General features: G+C 60.8%; 2 protein-coding genes across 2 annotated transcripts in view; one reads left to right on the plus strand and one right to left on the minus strand.

Annotated features, from left to right (window-relative positions):
• The first annotated feature begins 492 nt into the window (after positions 1-492).
• LOC135185521 (uncharacterized) overlaps positions 493-15,504 on the plus strand; it is a 40,741-nt gene continuing 25,729 nt past the window's right edge. Inside the window, exons 1-14 of the mRNA XM_064162277.1 lie at positions 493-747; positions 1,983-2,402; positions 2,499-2,625; positions 3,025-3,138; positions 3,712-3,822; positions 3,913-4,038; positions 4,693-5,418; positions 5,897-6,026; positions 7,625-7,698; positions 7,742-8,108; positions 8,301-8,337; positions 11,331-11,456; positions 11,646-12,009; positions 13,390-13,579. Coding sequence (XP_064018347.1) covers positions 520-747; positions 1,983-2,402; positions 2,499-2,625; positions 3,025-3,138; positions 3,712-3,822; positions 3,913-4,038; positions 4,693-5,418; positions 5,897-6,026; positions 7,625-7,698; positions 7,742-8,108; positions 8,301-8,337; positions 11,331-11,456; positions 11,646-12,009; positions 13,390-13,579 — 3,140 coding nt within the window. The 5' untranslated portion in view covers positions 493-519. The remainder of the gene's footprint in view (positions 748-1,982; positions 2,403-2,498; positions 2,626-3,024; positions 3,139-3,711; positions 3,823-3,912; positions 4,039-4,692; positions 5,419-5,896; positions 6,027-7,624; positions 7,699-7,741; positions 8,109-8,300; positions 8,338-11,330; positions 11,457-11,645; positions 12,010-13,389; positions 13,580-15,504) is intronic.
• On the minus strand, positions 5,870-13,793 carry LOC135185608 (uncharacterized). Its single transcript, XM_064162464.1, has 4 exons — positions 13,646-13,793; positions 11,320-11,954; positions 9,575-9,778; positions 5,870-8,657 (listed from the first exon to the last, which is right to left on the minus strand). The coding sequence occupies exons 2-4, from the start codon at positions 11,855-11,857 to the stop codon at positions 7,621-7,623; spliced, it is 1,779 nt and encodes a 592-aa protein (XP_064018534.1). The 5' UTR covers positions 11,858-11,954; positions 13,646-13,793; the 3' UTR covers positions 5,870-7,620.

Consider the following 15,504-nt stretch of genomic DNA (forward strand, 5'->3'; position numbering starts at 1 on the left):
TGCTGACACCAGTCCCAGTGCCTGTGCCAGTGCTGGGTTGATCTTGATGCCAGTGCTGATGCCGTGCCTGTGCTAGGTCGATCCCGATGCCAGCGCTGGCACCAATGACCATGCTAGGTCGATCCCGGTGCCCATTCTAGTGCTGGTACCGGTGCCAATGCCCGTGCCCACGCTATGCTGATACTAATCTCATCCCAGTGCCAACACCAGTGCTGATGCCCACGCTGGTGGCAGTGACGGTGCCAATACCCAAGTCCGTGCCCGGTGGCACTTCGGCCGGGGCTGCCGCTGGCGGGAAGGTGCTGGTGCCAGTGCCGGGCCATTGGCAAAGTAGGTGGCGGGGCAGCCGGTGCCAGTGCCCGTGTCCCGTTACTGCCGGTGGCGGTGCCGAAGCCGTGGCGGGGCGGTGCCGGTGCCGTGGCGGGGCGACCGGGCTGCCGGTGCCGGTAGGCGGCACTGCTCCGCTCTCCGCGCTCCGCCGCTCCCCCCGCCCGCCGCCGCCGAGCCCGGAGGAGGCGGATGCAATTCCCCGGCTGCCCCTGGCTCCTCGGCGGGGCGGCGGGGCCCGGCCCGCAGCGCGCAGCTACCGACAGCGGCCCCGTTCCCGTTCCCGGTCCCAGCCCCGGCGCTGCGGAGGGCGGCAGCGCGGCCCCGTTCCGCTCCGCGCTCTCCCCGCCGCGGCCCGGCCCCAGCCGCCGGGGCCCGGCCCAGCACCGCGGGGCCATGGCCGAGTGGGCGCCCGCCCAGGTAAGCGCGGCCCGGCCAGGCCCGGGGGGGGGCACCGGGACTGCGAACCGGAGGCGGAGCCGCCCCGCCCGCGGCTCCCCGCCGCCGCCCCGGGCCGGCCCGTGCGCCCCGGCCGGAACCTCCCGCGGTGCCCCTGCGTCCCCCCAGCCCCGAACTGCCCCCGGGGGGACTTGACTTGCGATGTCCCTGCGTCCCCGGGATGGCACTGGGCACCGCTGACCTGCGATGTCCCCACGTCCCCGGGATGGCATCAGGCACCTCTGGTCCGGGATGTCCCGGTGCCCCCGGAATGTCCCCTTGTCCCCGAGATATGACCGGGCACTACTGACCCAGCATTCCCCCATGTCCCTTGGATGTGGATAGGCACTACTGACCCGGCATGTCCTGGTGCCCCCAGGATGTCCCCGTGTCGTCAGGATGTGACCTGGCATTGCTGACCCAGGATGGCCGCAGTGCCCCTGGGTTGTCCCCCGGCACTGCTGAACTGGGATGGCCCCTGTGCCCCCGGGCTGGCCCCAGGCACCGCTGACCCGGGATATCCCCATGTCCCCAAGATGCTCTGTGCAGGCTCCAGCCCTGTGCAGCCTGGGGCACCTATGATCCAGGATGTCCCCATGCCCCCCGGTGCAGGTTGCCCTGTGCCCCCAGCTGCTCCTTACTCACCCACCCCCATCCTTGTCACAATGGGGGTCCTGCCTGCGCAGGCTCAAGGAAGCTCCCACAAGGGCTAGGAGGTGTAAGGTGCCATAGCATTGCCACCTGCCTGGTGCTGGCCAGTGTGCCACGGGGGACAGTGACCAGCACTGACCCCATGGCCACCATGGCTGCACTGCAAATCCTCCCCAGTCCAACATGTCCTGCCCAGTGGCATTGGTGGACCTTCTTCATCCTTTCCATCCCCTCAGGCCTGTGGCATCCATCTGCCCTGTCCCCTTTTGGAGCTCAGAATGGGCACCAGCAGCTTCTTCCCTGTCTAGGCAGCACCAACTGCCCAGGGGCTAGATCCTGCCAGGCTGAGTAGCTGGCATGCGGTGGGCATGGTGGTGGCGGTGAGAGGGTGGGTCCTCAGTGGTGGCTGGGGCTGGGCAGACTATGGAGGTCACACCTGTGTGTCCTCAGCAGTGTGTGGCAGGTGATGATAGTAGCCAAAAGCTCTCAAGTCAGGGTGAGCAGCACCTGCCAGAGGGCTCTGGGCATGATCCAGGGTGGGTGACCATGGGCCACCTCCCACCTAGGCCCTCCCCACGGTTCAGGTGCAGGAGTGGAACGTGGAAGCCCCCCACCTGATGCCACTGCAGCCGCCGCTGCTGCCGGAGCGGGCGCATGTGCGGGAGGCTCAGCTCCACTCTGCCGAGGCCTCGCTCTGGACCGTGGTGGCCACAGTGCAGGCCATGGAGAGGAAGATCGACCTCCTGGCCACCCGCCTGCTCAGCCTGGAGGGACGATCTGGCACCGCCGAGAAGAAGCTGCTGGACTGCGAGAAGACAGCCATGGAGTTTGGGAACCAGCTGGAGAGCAAGTGGGCTGTGCTGGGCACCCTGATCCAGGAGTACGGGCTGCTCCAGCGGCGCCTGGAGAACGTGGAGAACCTCCTCAAGAACAGGAACTTCTGGGTGCTGCGGTTGCCCCCCGGCCCCCGGGGTGAGGTCCCCAAGGTAACAACTCCCAGTGGGACCAAGGGGTTTGTAGGGGGGACCCTTGGCTCCCCCGGGAGCAGGCGGTGCTGAGCTGCCAGGGGCTTGTCCCTGCAGGTGCCAGTGACGTTTGTTGACATTGCTGTCTACTTCTCGGCGGAGGAGTGGAAGAATTTGGAGGAGTGGCAGAAGGAGCTGTACAATAACCTGGTGAAGGAGAACTATGAGTCTTTGATCTCCTTGGGTAAAGAGTCCTTTTCACTCTCTGCATCTCCCCATCGGTGCTGTGATTCCTTGTGGGAGGGTGGCGGCCCACACTGTGGCCCTGGGACCTCTTGTTCCATAGGGAACCCTGTGTGGCTTGTGCCATGGGGTGAGATGTCAGAGGAAACCCATGTGGCTCATACCATGGAGTGGGATGTGCTGCTCCTTGGGCCAGCCAGTGCCACCTGGCCCCAGGGACTATGTCCTTGTTTCCCAAAAGCAATGGCCTTAGCATCTGTGCTGACCTCCAGCATGCAGGTCCTGCTGATTTTCAGCAGGTTCTCTTCCAGGGTTGATGCCAGCCTCTGGCAGCCTCTAGGTGCTGGGGAGGGATGAGTGGGCACAGCACTGGTGCCAGCTGTGCTGTCTCCCTTTGCAGATGGTGGCCTCTCCAGAAGTGAGGTGCAGCCCCGCAGTGAGCGTGGGGAGGGTCCCTGTGTCCCTGAGCAGAGGGAGCTGGAGCAGAGGGACCTGCCACCAGACACCTGTGCAGGTGAGGCATGGGTTGGGCACTGGGTGGACACCAGAGCAGCACTGAGTGCCCTCCACCCCACTGCCATGCCATTTCCCCCTTGCTTCTGCTCTGCACCTCAGGGGTGTCCCTGCTCCTTCCCCAGTACTCTCAGCCCCTCCCAGGGCCCAGTTTTGGGGTTATGCAACTAGGGGCCACCACAACAGACCCCAGAAAGTCCCCTGAGACTGACATGCTGGAGCTCTTGGGCAGCTGTTTCTGGAAGGTCTGTGTGTCCCTACTGCCTCCATGACATGCCTCCATGACCATGGGCTGTGCCATGGTCAGCCATCCCCAAGGGCTGTACTGCGATTGCCTTATTCTCAATGGCTGTGCTATGGTCACCTGTCCCCAAGAGCTGTGCTGTGGTTCCCTCATCTCCATGGGCTGTTCCAGGGTCACTCATCCCCACAGCTCCCCTGGGGGTATTTGATGCCCCACAACTGCCGTGGGACAGGGATGTCCCACGTGAGTCCCACACTCCAAGGCATGCTGGCCATGAGTTGTGCCAGGTGGCCATATCCTGGCACTGACCAAGCCTCTCCTTGTGAGCAGAGTCACTGATCTCCACCTCAGACATCCTGTCCCGCATCAAGCAGGAGGTGGCCTTCGTGGGGGAGCAGCAGTTCACAGAGGAGCGGGCAATGCCAGCTGACCCCTGTGCAGGTGAGCTGTGCCACGCACCTGCCCACTGCCTTCTGGGGTGCAGGATGTGGCTCCACTCTGCTGAGTCCCCATCCCTGTCCCTCCCTGCAGGTGCGGATGCCCTGATCACGGCACACGACTTCCTGTCATGGATCAAGCAAGAGGAGGAGCCCTGTGTCCGTGAGCCCTGGGAGCTGCCTGAGAGGGAGATGCTGACAGGTCCTGGTCCTGGTCCGGGTGAGCAATGCTGTGGCTGGGCCCATGGGGCAGGAGTGCAGAGGGTACCCACCCAGGCTGGGCTGGGCCTCGGGTATGTCCCCCCACTGTCTCTGTCTGGTGTGATCAGAGCCTTTCTGAGAAAGGCCAGTCCAGAGAAGGGCAATGAAGCTGGTGAATGGTTCAGTTTTGGGCCTCATTCCAAGGACATCGAGAGGCTGGGGCAGGTCCAGAGGAGGGTCTAATGCAGTCTGGAGAACAGATCTGGTGAGGAGCAGCTGAGGGACCTGGGGTTATTGAGCCTGGAGAAAAGGAGGCTGAGGGGACACCTGACTCCCTTCAACTCCCTGAAAGGAGGCTTGATGCAGATGCATGTTGGCCTCTTTTCCCAAGGAACAAATGACAGGACAAGAGGAAATAGCCTTAAGTTTCCCCAGGGGAGGTTTAGGTTGGACATTAGAAGAAACTTCTTCCATGAAAAGGTTCTGAAACGCTGGAAAGGACTGCCCAGGGAGGCAGCTGAATTCCCATCTCTGGAGTGGTTTCAAAGATGCAGAGATGTGGTGCTGAGAGACATGGTTTAGCTCCAGCCTTGGTAGAGGATGGCTGTAACTCGGTATCAGGAAAGGCTTTTCCCAACCAAATGAATTCTCTGATTTGTTCTCTCCCCTGCAGCCAATGAGGGGCTGCTGGTGAAGACGGAGGAGCGGTGCCCCCACACCGAGCCCCCCGAGGAGGTGGGTTTGCCAGGTGGCTCTGGGGAGCTGCTTTTCCCAGGTGCAGGCTTTGGGAACCCCGAGGGACCAACGGCATCGGTGCCAACGGCCGTGGCAATGCCGGCGCAGCACAGACTGGCCAAAGCTCCCGCCCCAGAGCCAGGCCCCGGGGCTGAATCCACGGGGGTCCCCAGCGCCACGCCAGGTCCCACCGAGGAGCGTCCGCACGGCTGCGCCGAGTGCGGGAAGAGCTTCAGCGGCAAGAAGAGCCTGCGGATCCACCAGCGCAGCCACGCGGCCGAGCGGCCCTACCCCTGCGCCGAGTGCGGCAAGAGCTTCAACTGCCACTCGGGCTTGGTGAGGCACCAGATGATCCACCGCGGCGAGAGGCCCTACAAGTGCTCCGAGTGCGGCAAATGCTACAGCCGCAAGGAGCACCTGCAGAACCACCAGCGGCTGCACACCGGCGAGCGGCCCTTCGCCTGCGCCGCCTGCGGCAAGAGCTTCATCCGCAAGCAGAACCTGCTCAAGCACCAACGCATCCACACCGGCGAGAGGCCCTACCAGTGCCCGGCCTGCGGGCGCAGCTTCCGCTACAAGGAATCCCTCAAGGATCACCAACGGGTCCACGGGGCCGAGGCGGGACCCCCGCCGTTGCCCCCTCCCGGTATTATGCCCCCCGGGGATTAGGGGATAGCCGGTTGTGGACTGAGACCCGCCCCAGCCCCAGAACCTGGGATGGGGGCAGGCGCCAGCCACGCAGCTTCCTACCAAATAAGAGGTGCCCCTCTCCCGCCCCGACCCAGGGCTGACACCCCCCGCCACGGACGGACGCTCTTCGACCCCTCCCTCCACTGCTCTCCCCACCAGACAATCTTGCTGCACGGGGTGGGGAGCAGCCCCCCCACCACGCATTTTTCCACCCCCTGCTGCCACCTCCCTAAGCCTGCTGCTCTGCTCCTTGACCTCCCCCAACTGCTTATTTTTACTGCCCCACCCCAGCTCACCCCGCGCCGTCCCGCTCTGTACAGTGCTTGGGGTGTTGTTTTGTATGGACCATACGATACAGAATAAAGTTGTGCTGGGCTGCATCTCCCCACTGAGGTCCCCAATCTGCCCCCAGGGTCCCCCTTTCTCCCTCCAGTTTCTAACCCTGTCCCCAGGATCCCGCACCCAGGAAGGCAACGGCAGCGCCTGTGAACAGAAGGATGAGGCTGGTGGAGTCACCACAGGACATGAGGCAGTGGGACTGCGGGGTTCCATCTCCCCGCTCTGGTCCCAGCCTGCCCCTTTGTGAGGAGACACGAGAGGAAGGTGGGAGGCGTCACCATGGAACATGGGGCAGTGGGATCATGGGGGCTCCGGTCTCCCTCTAGGGGTTCCAAATCTTCCCCCAAAGTCCTCCCATCTCCTTCCAGTTCCTAACCCTATCCCCGGGGTCCTGCACACAGAAAGGCAGAAGCAAGCTCAGGGATGGGGCCAAGGGAGTCACCACAGGACACAGGGCAGTGGGATTGCAGAGTTCCATCTCCTCACTGTGGTCCCCAATCTGCCCTCCTCCAAGGTTCCCTTTATCTCCCCCCCAATTACTGACCTCATCCCCAGGGTCTTGTACCCAAAAAGGCACCTGAGAGCTCAAGAACGGGGCTGGGGGAGTCACCATGGAACGTGGAGCAGTGGGAGTGGGCTCATGAGGTTGATTGTGGGGAATGCCAAGGATCCTGGTGTCACAAGCTGTGGTGGCCCAGCACTGGCTGGGCTGCACAAAGACACCCCCCCCCCGCCCTGTCTCACCTGGGTGACAAGCTGCCACCAAGCAGTAATGTAGCCATGGTCCTCATGTGCTATGGTTGGCAGAGTGGGACATCAGCCCAGGGTGAGGCTTTCAGGTATGCTGTCACCTCCATGTGAGCTGTGGGTGGAGGATGAGATGTGAAGGGCCAGACAGAGCTCCTGGGGACACTGCGCATGCCCTGGGACCCTTGGACACTCCTCAGGAAACATCACAGTACTTAGGGACACTGCACTACTGGGGATGCTGCAGGTGTCCTGGGCACCCTTGGACACTCCCTCGGGATGCTGCACGTGCCCTGAGAACACTGCACACTCTCTGAGGACCCTGCTTAGCACCCAATCCGGGCACGACGGATGGCAGGGGAGTTCCTGCTCACTCAACTCCCCCAACCCCACAGCCGCTTCATGCCGGGGTGACACTGCAGACATCAGCAGGGCAGAACCACGGGCTGGAACAGACTGGCAGCATGAACCTGTTCTGAGGTCACACAGACAGAGACAGCTTTTCCTGGGCTGTTTGGGGTTTTTCTGGGGGCGTTTTTTGGGTGTTTTTTTCTTTTCTTTTTTTTTTTTTTTAAACAGACGTTTATGGTTATATGCAAATTAGGTCATTAAATGATTTGCATAAAAGGTTCGCACATCAGCGACTAAGTGTCCTAACCTCCCACCCTCCTCCCATGTCCCCCCCCCAAAGGTAGTAATCCTACTCGACTAGCGCTGTCACACGGCCCTGCTGCCACATGGTGTGTGCCCGGCTTGCTAATGGGCCCTGCCGTGGCAGAGGCATGGCCATAGGCACAGCCAGGCCTCCCAGGAGCCCGCCCAGCTTCACACATGCATGTGTATAGCTCTAACCCCACCCTGGGCACAAGTATGCCCAGTGTCAGTTGCCTGTGCCCGCTTGTGCCTTCCCCACGCTCATGGTGAGGAGTCCGGGTGTGCCAGCTGAGTGGGCACCGAGCTGGCTTGGGCACACCTTGACCCACGGACAACGTTTCCCTACGTGCATGTCCCTCTGCTCACAGGCTGGCACCCACTGTGGGCACCAGGAGGGTGTCGGGCACGCCATGTCCTTGTCAGTCCTTGCCTGTCCCTAGCTGTTGGCAAGGAAGAGCCGTCTGTGTCTGGGGGCAGAACCGCGTGGCCGACCCCGACGCCGACCCCGGCCTCGGTTTCCAAAGGGGCTTCGGCTGGGCACAGTGGTCTCTGCCCAGCTGGCAGTGCCAGCCTGAGGCTCAGGGAAGGTGGGCTCGGCTTTGGGCTGCTCAAGGAGCGGGCTGGGGTCCGGGTGTGGGTCGGGCGGCAGCGGTGCCGCCTGGCTCTGGCGCGTGCTGGCCCGCTCCTGGCGCAGGTAGCGCAGTTCATCACGGATGTCCGTCAGGACGCCCAGCAAGCGGAACTGGAGCTCGCGGTCACGGGCCCTCTCCTCACGCTGGGTGGCACGTTCCTCCTGCCACATGGCCAGCTCTTGGTGGTACAGCTGGTCCCACTGCTCCTCCAGGTCCAGCAGGTGATGGATGTTAGTCCTCCAGCTCTCCCGGCGGTGATCCTCCCGCAGGCGGGAGCAGCCCAGGCCACGGGGTGGGCCAGGGGCATTGGGGGCATCTCCTGGAGGGGAAGCAGAGGAGGGCAGCGACTCCTCGGTCAGGGCTCCATGCAATGGGGAGCGGGATGGGGGCTCCTCCTCTGCTGACGGCTTCTCCCAAGTAGGCCCCATCAGTACCCTGGGCAAAGCACCCATCTCCGGACCTGAGCCCCCCGCATGCTCCTCAGGGTGCGAGGAGTCAAGCCCACGGCCAAGGGCAGGCAGGTCAGAGACCCCCTCATGGCCCCAGTCTGAGTGAGTGTCCACAGGGTTCAGAGGGTCCTCGGGCAGGGAGGTGACGGAGCCCTGGGAACTGCAGCGGCGGATCAACATGGCCTGGCGGGACAGTTTCATGTCTTCCTCTGCTGACATGGGGGCTTCAGGCCCAGGCTGCACCCCTGTGGCCCCGCTGTGGCCCCTCTCCACCTCCCGGCCTTCCCGTTCCTCCTCCTCTGACATGGAGGCGTAGGACACGAGGGATTCGTTTCGCAAGGATGGGGAAATGGCTGATGCGTCTGCAGTGCGCAGCTCTGGTCCCGACTCAGCTGGAAGAGAAGTCCTCTGGTGAGACCCAGCCACTGTCCTGGCCCCTCCTCAACCCAGCACATCAATTTACCCCTCATGGCCATCCCTGAAGGTCACAGACATCCTTGAGTGGCACAGCAGGCCAATGTCCCCTGTCCATGCAGCCCTCACATTACCCAGGTCCCTACAAAGCAGCAACAGCCATGGCCTTGGTCTCCCCTTGGATTTGTCACCTTCTCCCATCACAGGGCCAACCTCCTTGAAGGTTCTAGATCTGTACTCCAGGTTCCCCGTTGGGCATCTGTGGCCCTTCGGGACTGGCAGAGCAGGATATGATCACATGAGCTGGGCAACTGCAGGGCACAAGTCTGTTGAAGAGCAGCTGAAGGACTTGGGGAGGTTCAGCCTGAAGAAAAGGAGGCTGAGGGGAGACCTTCTGGATTTCTGTAACTCCCTGAAAGAGGTTGGAGCCAGGTGAGTGTTCTCCCAAGGAGTAAGTGACAGGGTGAGAGAAAATGGCCTCATATGGTATCAGGGGAGGCTTAGGTTGGACATGAGAAACATTTCCTTCCCCTTGAGGGCTGTCCAGGCCTGGCCCAGACTGCCCATGGTAGTGGTGGGGTCCCCATCCCTGGAGGGATTTCAAAGTCTTAGAAATGTAGTGCTTAAGGCCATGGTTTGGTGTTGACCTGGCAGTGCCAGGTTAATGGTTGGACTTCATGACCTGAAAGGGTCTCCTCCAATCACACTGATTCTGTGACTCCATGAAACCTCTCCCATCAGGCTGTACCCAGCGGTGCCACCCCCAAGGCCACATCCAGCCCCACCAGCAGCATGACACTGTGCCAGGACTGCCTTCTTGGGGACAAGCCACTAATTATTATCCACCATGCCCCATCCAGACCCCCACACCCTCCCTGCACCGCCGCGGCCGTACCCGAGCTGCTCTGCCCTTCCCCGCGGCTGTACTCGCAGATGGCAGCAGGGTCAGGGCTCTGCACCGCCACCCGCGGCACCGCTGAGCCCTCCACGTCCGGCAGCGCCGAGGGCTGCCCGTTGGTGTCGATGTAGATGCTGGGGTGGCTGACGCTGGGCTGCAGGTGCATGAAGGACTGCTTGGTGGCACCGGGGAAGAACAGGTCTGCAGGACACAGAGAACGCAGCCTCAGCCACCGCTCCCCCATGCCGGCAGCTCACATGCCTGTCGGGGGAGGGGCTCCCCAAGGGAAGGGTCCCGGACGAATCTGTAGATTGCGTGGGGGACATGGTGACACTACAGACAGGTGCTCCTCCAGCAAGGCCAGCTGACCTGATCGCTCACCCTCAGCACCATCTTGAATCTGCCTTCATCCCTAAATATCCCACGGGACTTCTTCCTTGGCACTTCCTCAAATGATTCCAAGACTTTCTCCTCAGCATCCCCTAGCTATCCCCTCAGACTTCTTCCTCAGAATCTTCTTGCTGTCCCTTCAGACTCTTTCCTTACCATCCCCTAGCTGTCCTTTCAGACCTCTTCCTTGACATCTCCTAAACACACTCTAAGACTTCCTTCTTCCCCCCATGATCTTCTCTTTCAGTTTGCTCTGCAGACATCTGGTTCACAGACAAAGCCAAGTCTGAACCCAAGCCCCACACTGCCCACCTGTCCCCACTGGAACCTGAGGAGCCAAGCAGAGAGGAGGGAGCAGGAACAACTAACCCTAGGGTTCTCTGGGGACACAAAGGAGCCAGATATGTCTCCTTCATATAAATGAAAGGGCAAGGGAGTGTATTTGCCTCCTGACCAGTAGCAAAACCCTGTTAGGGTGCACCCATGGGCCCAGCTCAGGATCATTGTGAGGCTGAGTCTTTCACTATTGTCTTCCTCTGTAGCATCTCTTGTGCATCTGAGTTACCCAAGAGGAGGATCAGCAAGAGACACAAAGTTTGCTCTGCAGCTGAAGCAGGAGTCAAAGGCAGAGCCCCCCCAAGAACTCCCCGTGCAGGAGGACACTGCGACTTCCCACTGAAGCAGCTGCTCTCACTCACTTTGCCCTCAGGTGATCATGGAGGGCACTGATCACCAAAAGAACAGGATAAATAAAATCCTGTCCCATCCTTGACCAGCTGCCTTTGGATGGTGTCCAGCAAGATCAAACTCTGCCAAACTAAAGAAAATCCCAGAAGAGACCCCATCCCACCATCTCTGAGGTGTTCCCATTGATCCCAGGTTACCTCCACATGGGACTTTTAATTCCAGCACAAGCAGTTTCCAACCTTGGTGGTTTGCTGCTCAGACACAAACCACATCCCAGAGGAAAACCTCAATGTCTCCTTCCATGACTCACAGATTCATAGAACGATTTGGGCTGGAAGGGACTATAAAGGTCATCTAGTTCCAACTCCCCTGGCATTAGCATGGACACCTTCCACTAGATCAGATTGCTCAAGGCCGCATCCAACCTAACCTTCAACGCCTCCAGGCAGGGGATATCCACAACCTCTGTGGGCAACATGTTCCAGTGTTTCACCACTCTCACGCTAACGAATTTCTTCTTAATATCTAGATCCAAGCACAGAATGTAAATGCTGGGCAGAGCTGACGGGGACCACAGCCTGGCAACACCACCAGACCAGCCACTATTTGGAGAGCATGGGTGGGGATGCAGCACCTATTCTCCTCAGAGAACCACCAGCACTGACCTGGGTCCAAGATGATTTCAGGCTCCGAGTCGTGGCTGGCCTGCAAGAAGGTGGAAGCCACCATCTTCTCGAGGGGCGTGAGGCGCGGCTTGTGCAGCGGCCCGCCGGCGCGGTTCACCGGCAGGTGCTTCTTGGAGGTGATCTTTTTCTTGACATCCAAGCGTAGGTCGCGCCACTTGTGCTTGAGGTCGTCGATGGAGCGTTCCGTGTAGCCCAGGAAGTTGACGCGGCTTTGGATTTGGGTCCAGAGCTGCTTCCGCCGCACAGGGTGAGCCCGCAGGGCCTCAGACCCATACAGGGCGCTGAAATGCCGGACCACATTCCAGACCAGCGTCTCAGTCTCGTCATTGGAGAAGTTGGCCTTCCTCTTCCGGCCAGACGCTGGCATCGCCTGTGAGGCTGCGGCAGAGGTGGAAGGGGCACAATTGAACCTCGGTCCCCACTCCTCTCTGTCAGCTCCTGGGGGCAACATGGGGCTGCGGGAGCCCGAGGGAGCCGCGGAGGAGGGAGCCGAAGCAAGAGCCCCCGAGGCATCCATGGCAGGGGAGGCTTGGGCCGGGGAGGATCTAAAGAGCCGCTTCAGCACACCACGCGGCACGGGGGCACCTCATCCCCTCGCCCCGGCTCGAGAGCACCTGGGAGGGGAGAAAAGGAAAGGGCAGCGGTGGGTGGCGGCAGCACGGGGTGATGGTGAGGGCCCCTGGCCCTCTCCCAACCAGAGGAGCCCAGGGGCCCCCAGCCAGCTACCACGGGGGCCGCAGTGAGGGTAGTGGTCACAGTGACAGTGGTGAGGGCCACAGGCACACAGTGAGGGGCTGTGGTGAGCAACTCAGCTGTGGCAAGTGACTCAGGGCCACACCAAGGGTGCTGAGGAGCTCCTTGGGGCCAGGGTGGTGGGGGGTGTCTCAAGGCCTTGTGGCCATGGCAGCAGTTATGGGGAGCACCTCTGGTTGCACAGTGAGTGCCTCTGGGGCACAGCTTTGGCAAGCAGACTGGGGTCACAGCAGGAGCTGCAGCAACAACTTCAAGGCCACGGCCATCACTTCTGGGCTATGGAGGGTGCTGGCCATCAGCAGCACCTCGTATCCACAGCAAGGACCTTGGTGATGGCAGGTACCACAGCACTATGGCAGGGGGTCTGAGGGATGTGGTGAAGGCCTTGACCATTGTGAGCCCTTCAGGTTCCCAGCAAGGACCTCAGCACTACGACAGAGACCTTGGCCATGAAGCAGACCTAATGGCTGTGGCAAAAGCATTGGGGCATAATGAGCATCTTAAGGCCACGGTGAAGACCTTGGTCAAGATGCAGGCATTGCCAAGAACCTTGGCCATGCTGAGAACCTCAAGACCCCAGTAAGCGACTGAGGCTCCTGGTGAGGACCCTGGGGTCATGGTGAAGTCCTTGGCCATAGCAAGCACCTCAAGGCCATGGTCAAGGTATTACATAAGGCTTTAGGCATGGTGAATACTTCAAGCTCCCCCTGAGAACTCTGGGGACGTGGTAAATCCTATGGCTGTGGCAAGTGCTTCGGGGTCATGATGAACATCTCAAGCTCCCACTGAAGCTCTTGGTGCCAAGGCAAAGACTATGGCTATGGTAAGTACTTCAAAGCCATGGTTAAGGTCTCGGCCATGGTGAACAATGCAAGTTCTCAATGCTTAGAGCTACAGCAAAGACCACAGCCATGGAAAAGACTTCGGAGAAGGCCTTAACCACAGTAAATGCCTCAAGCTCACTGTAACATGGGGACATGGCAAAGACCTTGGCAACGGTCAACATCTCAAGCTCCTGTTGAGTGCCTCAAGCTCCTGGCAAAGCCCATGGCCACAGTGCAGGTCTTGGGCCCATGGCAAAGCCCCCAGACATGGTGAAAGCCAGGTCATAGGCCCCAGTAAGGCTCTTGGCCATGGTGCATCCCTTGGCCCTGCCAACCCCCTCAGTCCCCCAGCACCACTAGGAAGTCCTCAGCCTCCCTCAGCATCACCGGGCCCCAGCAGGACACCTCCAGTGGCCACCCAAGCCCTTGCTCAAGCAGCTCATCCTCCCATCCACCCCTTTCTCCCTCACAGGCCGTGATGCCCCCGGGTGTGGGGAGGGCTGGGGGGGGTGGGTGGTCAACCGCTCCTCGGCTGCACCCCCGGGGGCAGGGCCGGGGCCTTCCGCGGGCGGCTTTTGTTCGCGCTTCCGCCGGGCACCGGGGACAAAGAAGCCGGGGCTGGAGCCGGGGGGGTGGCCGGGGGCAGGCACCGGGCCCCGGCCGTAGGCCTTTCCCCCCCTCAACCCGCCCTTCCTCAACACCCCCGAGGCAGGGGCGGCGGCGCCTACCTGTGCCGGGCCGGGCGTGCGAAGGGGAGGGGAGGGGAGGGAAGAAGCGGGGAGAGGGAAGGGGAGGGGGGGGGAGGGCCGGTCGGCGGAGGGGCCGGGCTCAGAGGGGGACTCAGCTCCGGCGGCGGCGGCGGGTAATGGCTCCCGCCTCGGCGGAACTCGCCTGCATTTCCTCCGCCTCCCAGCGCCGCGGGCGCTGCGCGCCGCTGCGCGTAACGGCGCCCCCTGGCGGTACCGCCGCGGAGCTGCGGCCCGGAGCCGCGCGGGGAAAGGAGGCGGCGGCGGCAGGGAACCACGGGCAGCGGTGGTGTCATGGAACCATGGAGCTATGGAGTCATGGAGCTATGGAACCATCGGGTCATGGAGCTATGGGGTCACTGGGTCATGGAACCATTGGGTCGTGGAGCTATGGAACCATTGGGTCATGGAGCTATGGGGTCATTGGGTCATGGAACCATTGGGTCATGGAGCTATGGAACCATTGGGTCATGGAGCTATGGGGTCACTGGGTCATGGAACCATTGGGTCGTGGAGCTATGGAACCATTGGTTCATGGAGCTATGGGGTCATTGGGTCATGGAACCATTGGATCATGGTACTATCATGTCATGGAACCTCGAGATTCTGAAGCTGTGGGGTCATGGGATCAAGGATTCATGGAACCATGGGGTCATGAAGCTATGGAGTCATGAAGCTATGGAGTCATAAAATCATGATGTCATGGAGCTATGGAGTCATGGATCCATGGAGCTACAAAACCATGGGGTTATGAAGACCTGGAATCATGGGGTCATGGAACCAACCACAGGGTCATAGAGCAATGGACTCATGGAACCATGGAGTCATGGAGCTACGGAGCCATGAAACTATGGAGTCATGGAGCCATGGAACTCTGGAGTCACAGAACCACAGAATCATGGATATGGAGTCATGGAATAGTTTGGATTGCAAAAGACCTTTAAGATCATCAAGTGCAAACATTCTCTCATTCTGCCAAAGGTGGAGCTAAACCATGTCCCTCAGCATCACATCTCCACAGCTTTGAAACACCTGCAGGGATAGGGATTCAACAACCTCCCTGGGGAGCCTGTTCCAATGGCTGAGAATCTTTCAGTGAAGTTCCTCTTCCAACCTAAACCTTCTCTGAAGCATTTCCTCTTGTCCTCTCTCTTGTTCCTTGGGAGAAGAGACCAACCCCCTTCTGGTTCCAACCTCCTTTCAGGAAGATGGAGAGGGCCAGAAGGTCTCCCTCCAGCCTCTTTTTCTCCAGGCTGAGCAACCCCAGTAACTGTGCATCCCAGTGGGGACTTCTCTGGTCACCCTCGAGTAACATTTGCACCCCAATGTGTCCCACTCCCAGAGTAATCACTGCCCCCACACTCCTCCAGGGGAACCTCATGTACCCCAGACTGCACATCCCTGGTGGGCACCCCCCTGGGCACACCTCCCACAACTCCTTGTGTGCCCCTTGCTCTGGATCCTCACTGAGTACCCCTTGCACCCCCTGCCATGTTCTCTGGCAGGCATCTGCATGCCCCCTATACACCTGGGGTGGGGGAGGGCTTGGCACCCCCTGCATGCCTCAGGGTGCTCCTTGCACTCTTTGTCCTGTGCATCCTGATGTTGCTCAAGTCCTCAGACACCTCCTGGTTCTCCATGCACATGCGAGGTGGAAGGTCACCCCATACCCTACTCCCACTTCAGGGACCTGGGTACTGGGCTCAGGGTGCACAGTGGGTGCCTGTTAGGGTGTACAGCACAGTGGAGATTGGGCAGGGGATCCCAAAGGTGCACATGGGTGCCATCCACACCATGTAGACACTGGGGCTGGTACAGCCCCAACAGGGCCACCAGCCACA

This window comes from Pogoniulus pusillus, chromosome 23, assembly GCF_015220805.1.
Source record: "Pogoniulus pusillus isolate bPogPus1 chromosome 23, bPogPus1.pri, whole genome shotgun sequence".
Lineage (NCBI taxonomy): Eukaryota > Metazoa > Chordata > Aves > Piciformes > Lybiidae > Pogoniulus > Pogoniulus pusillus.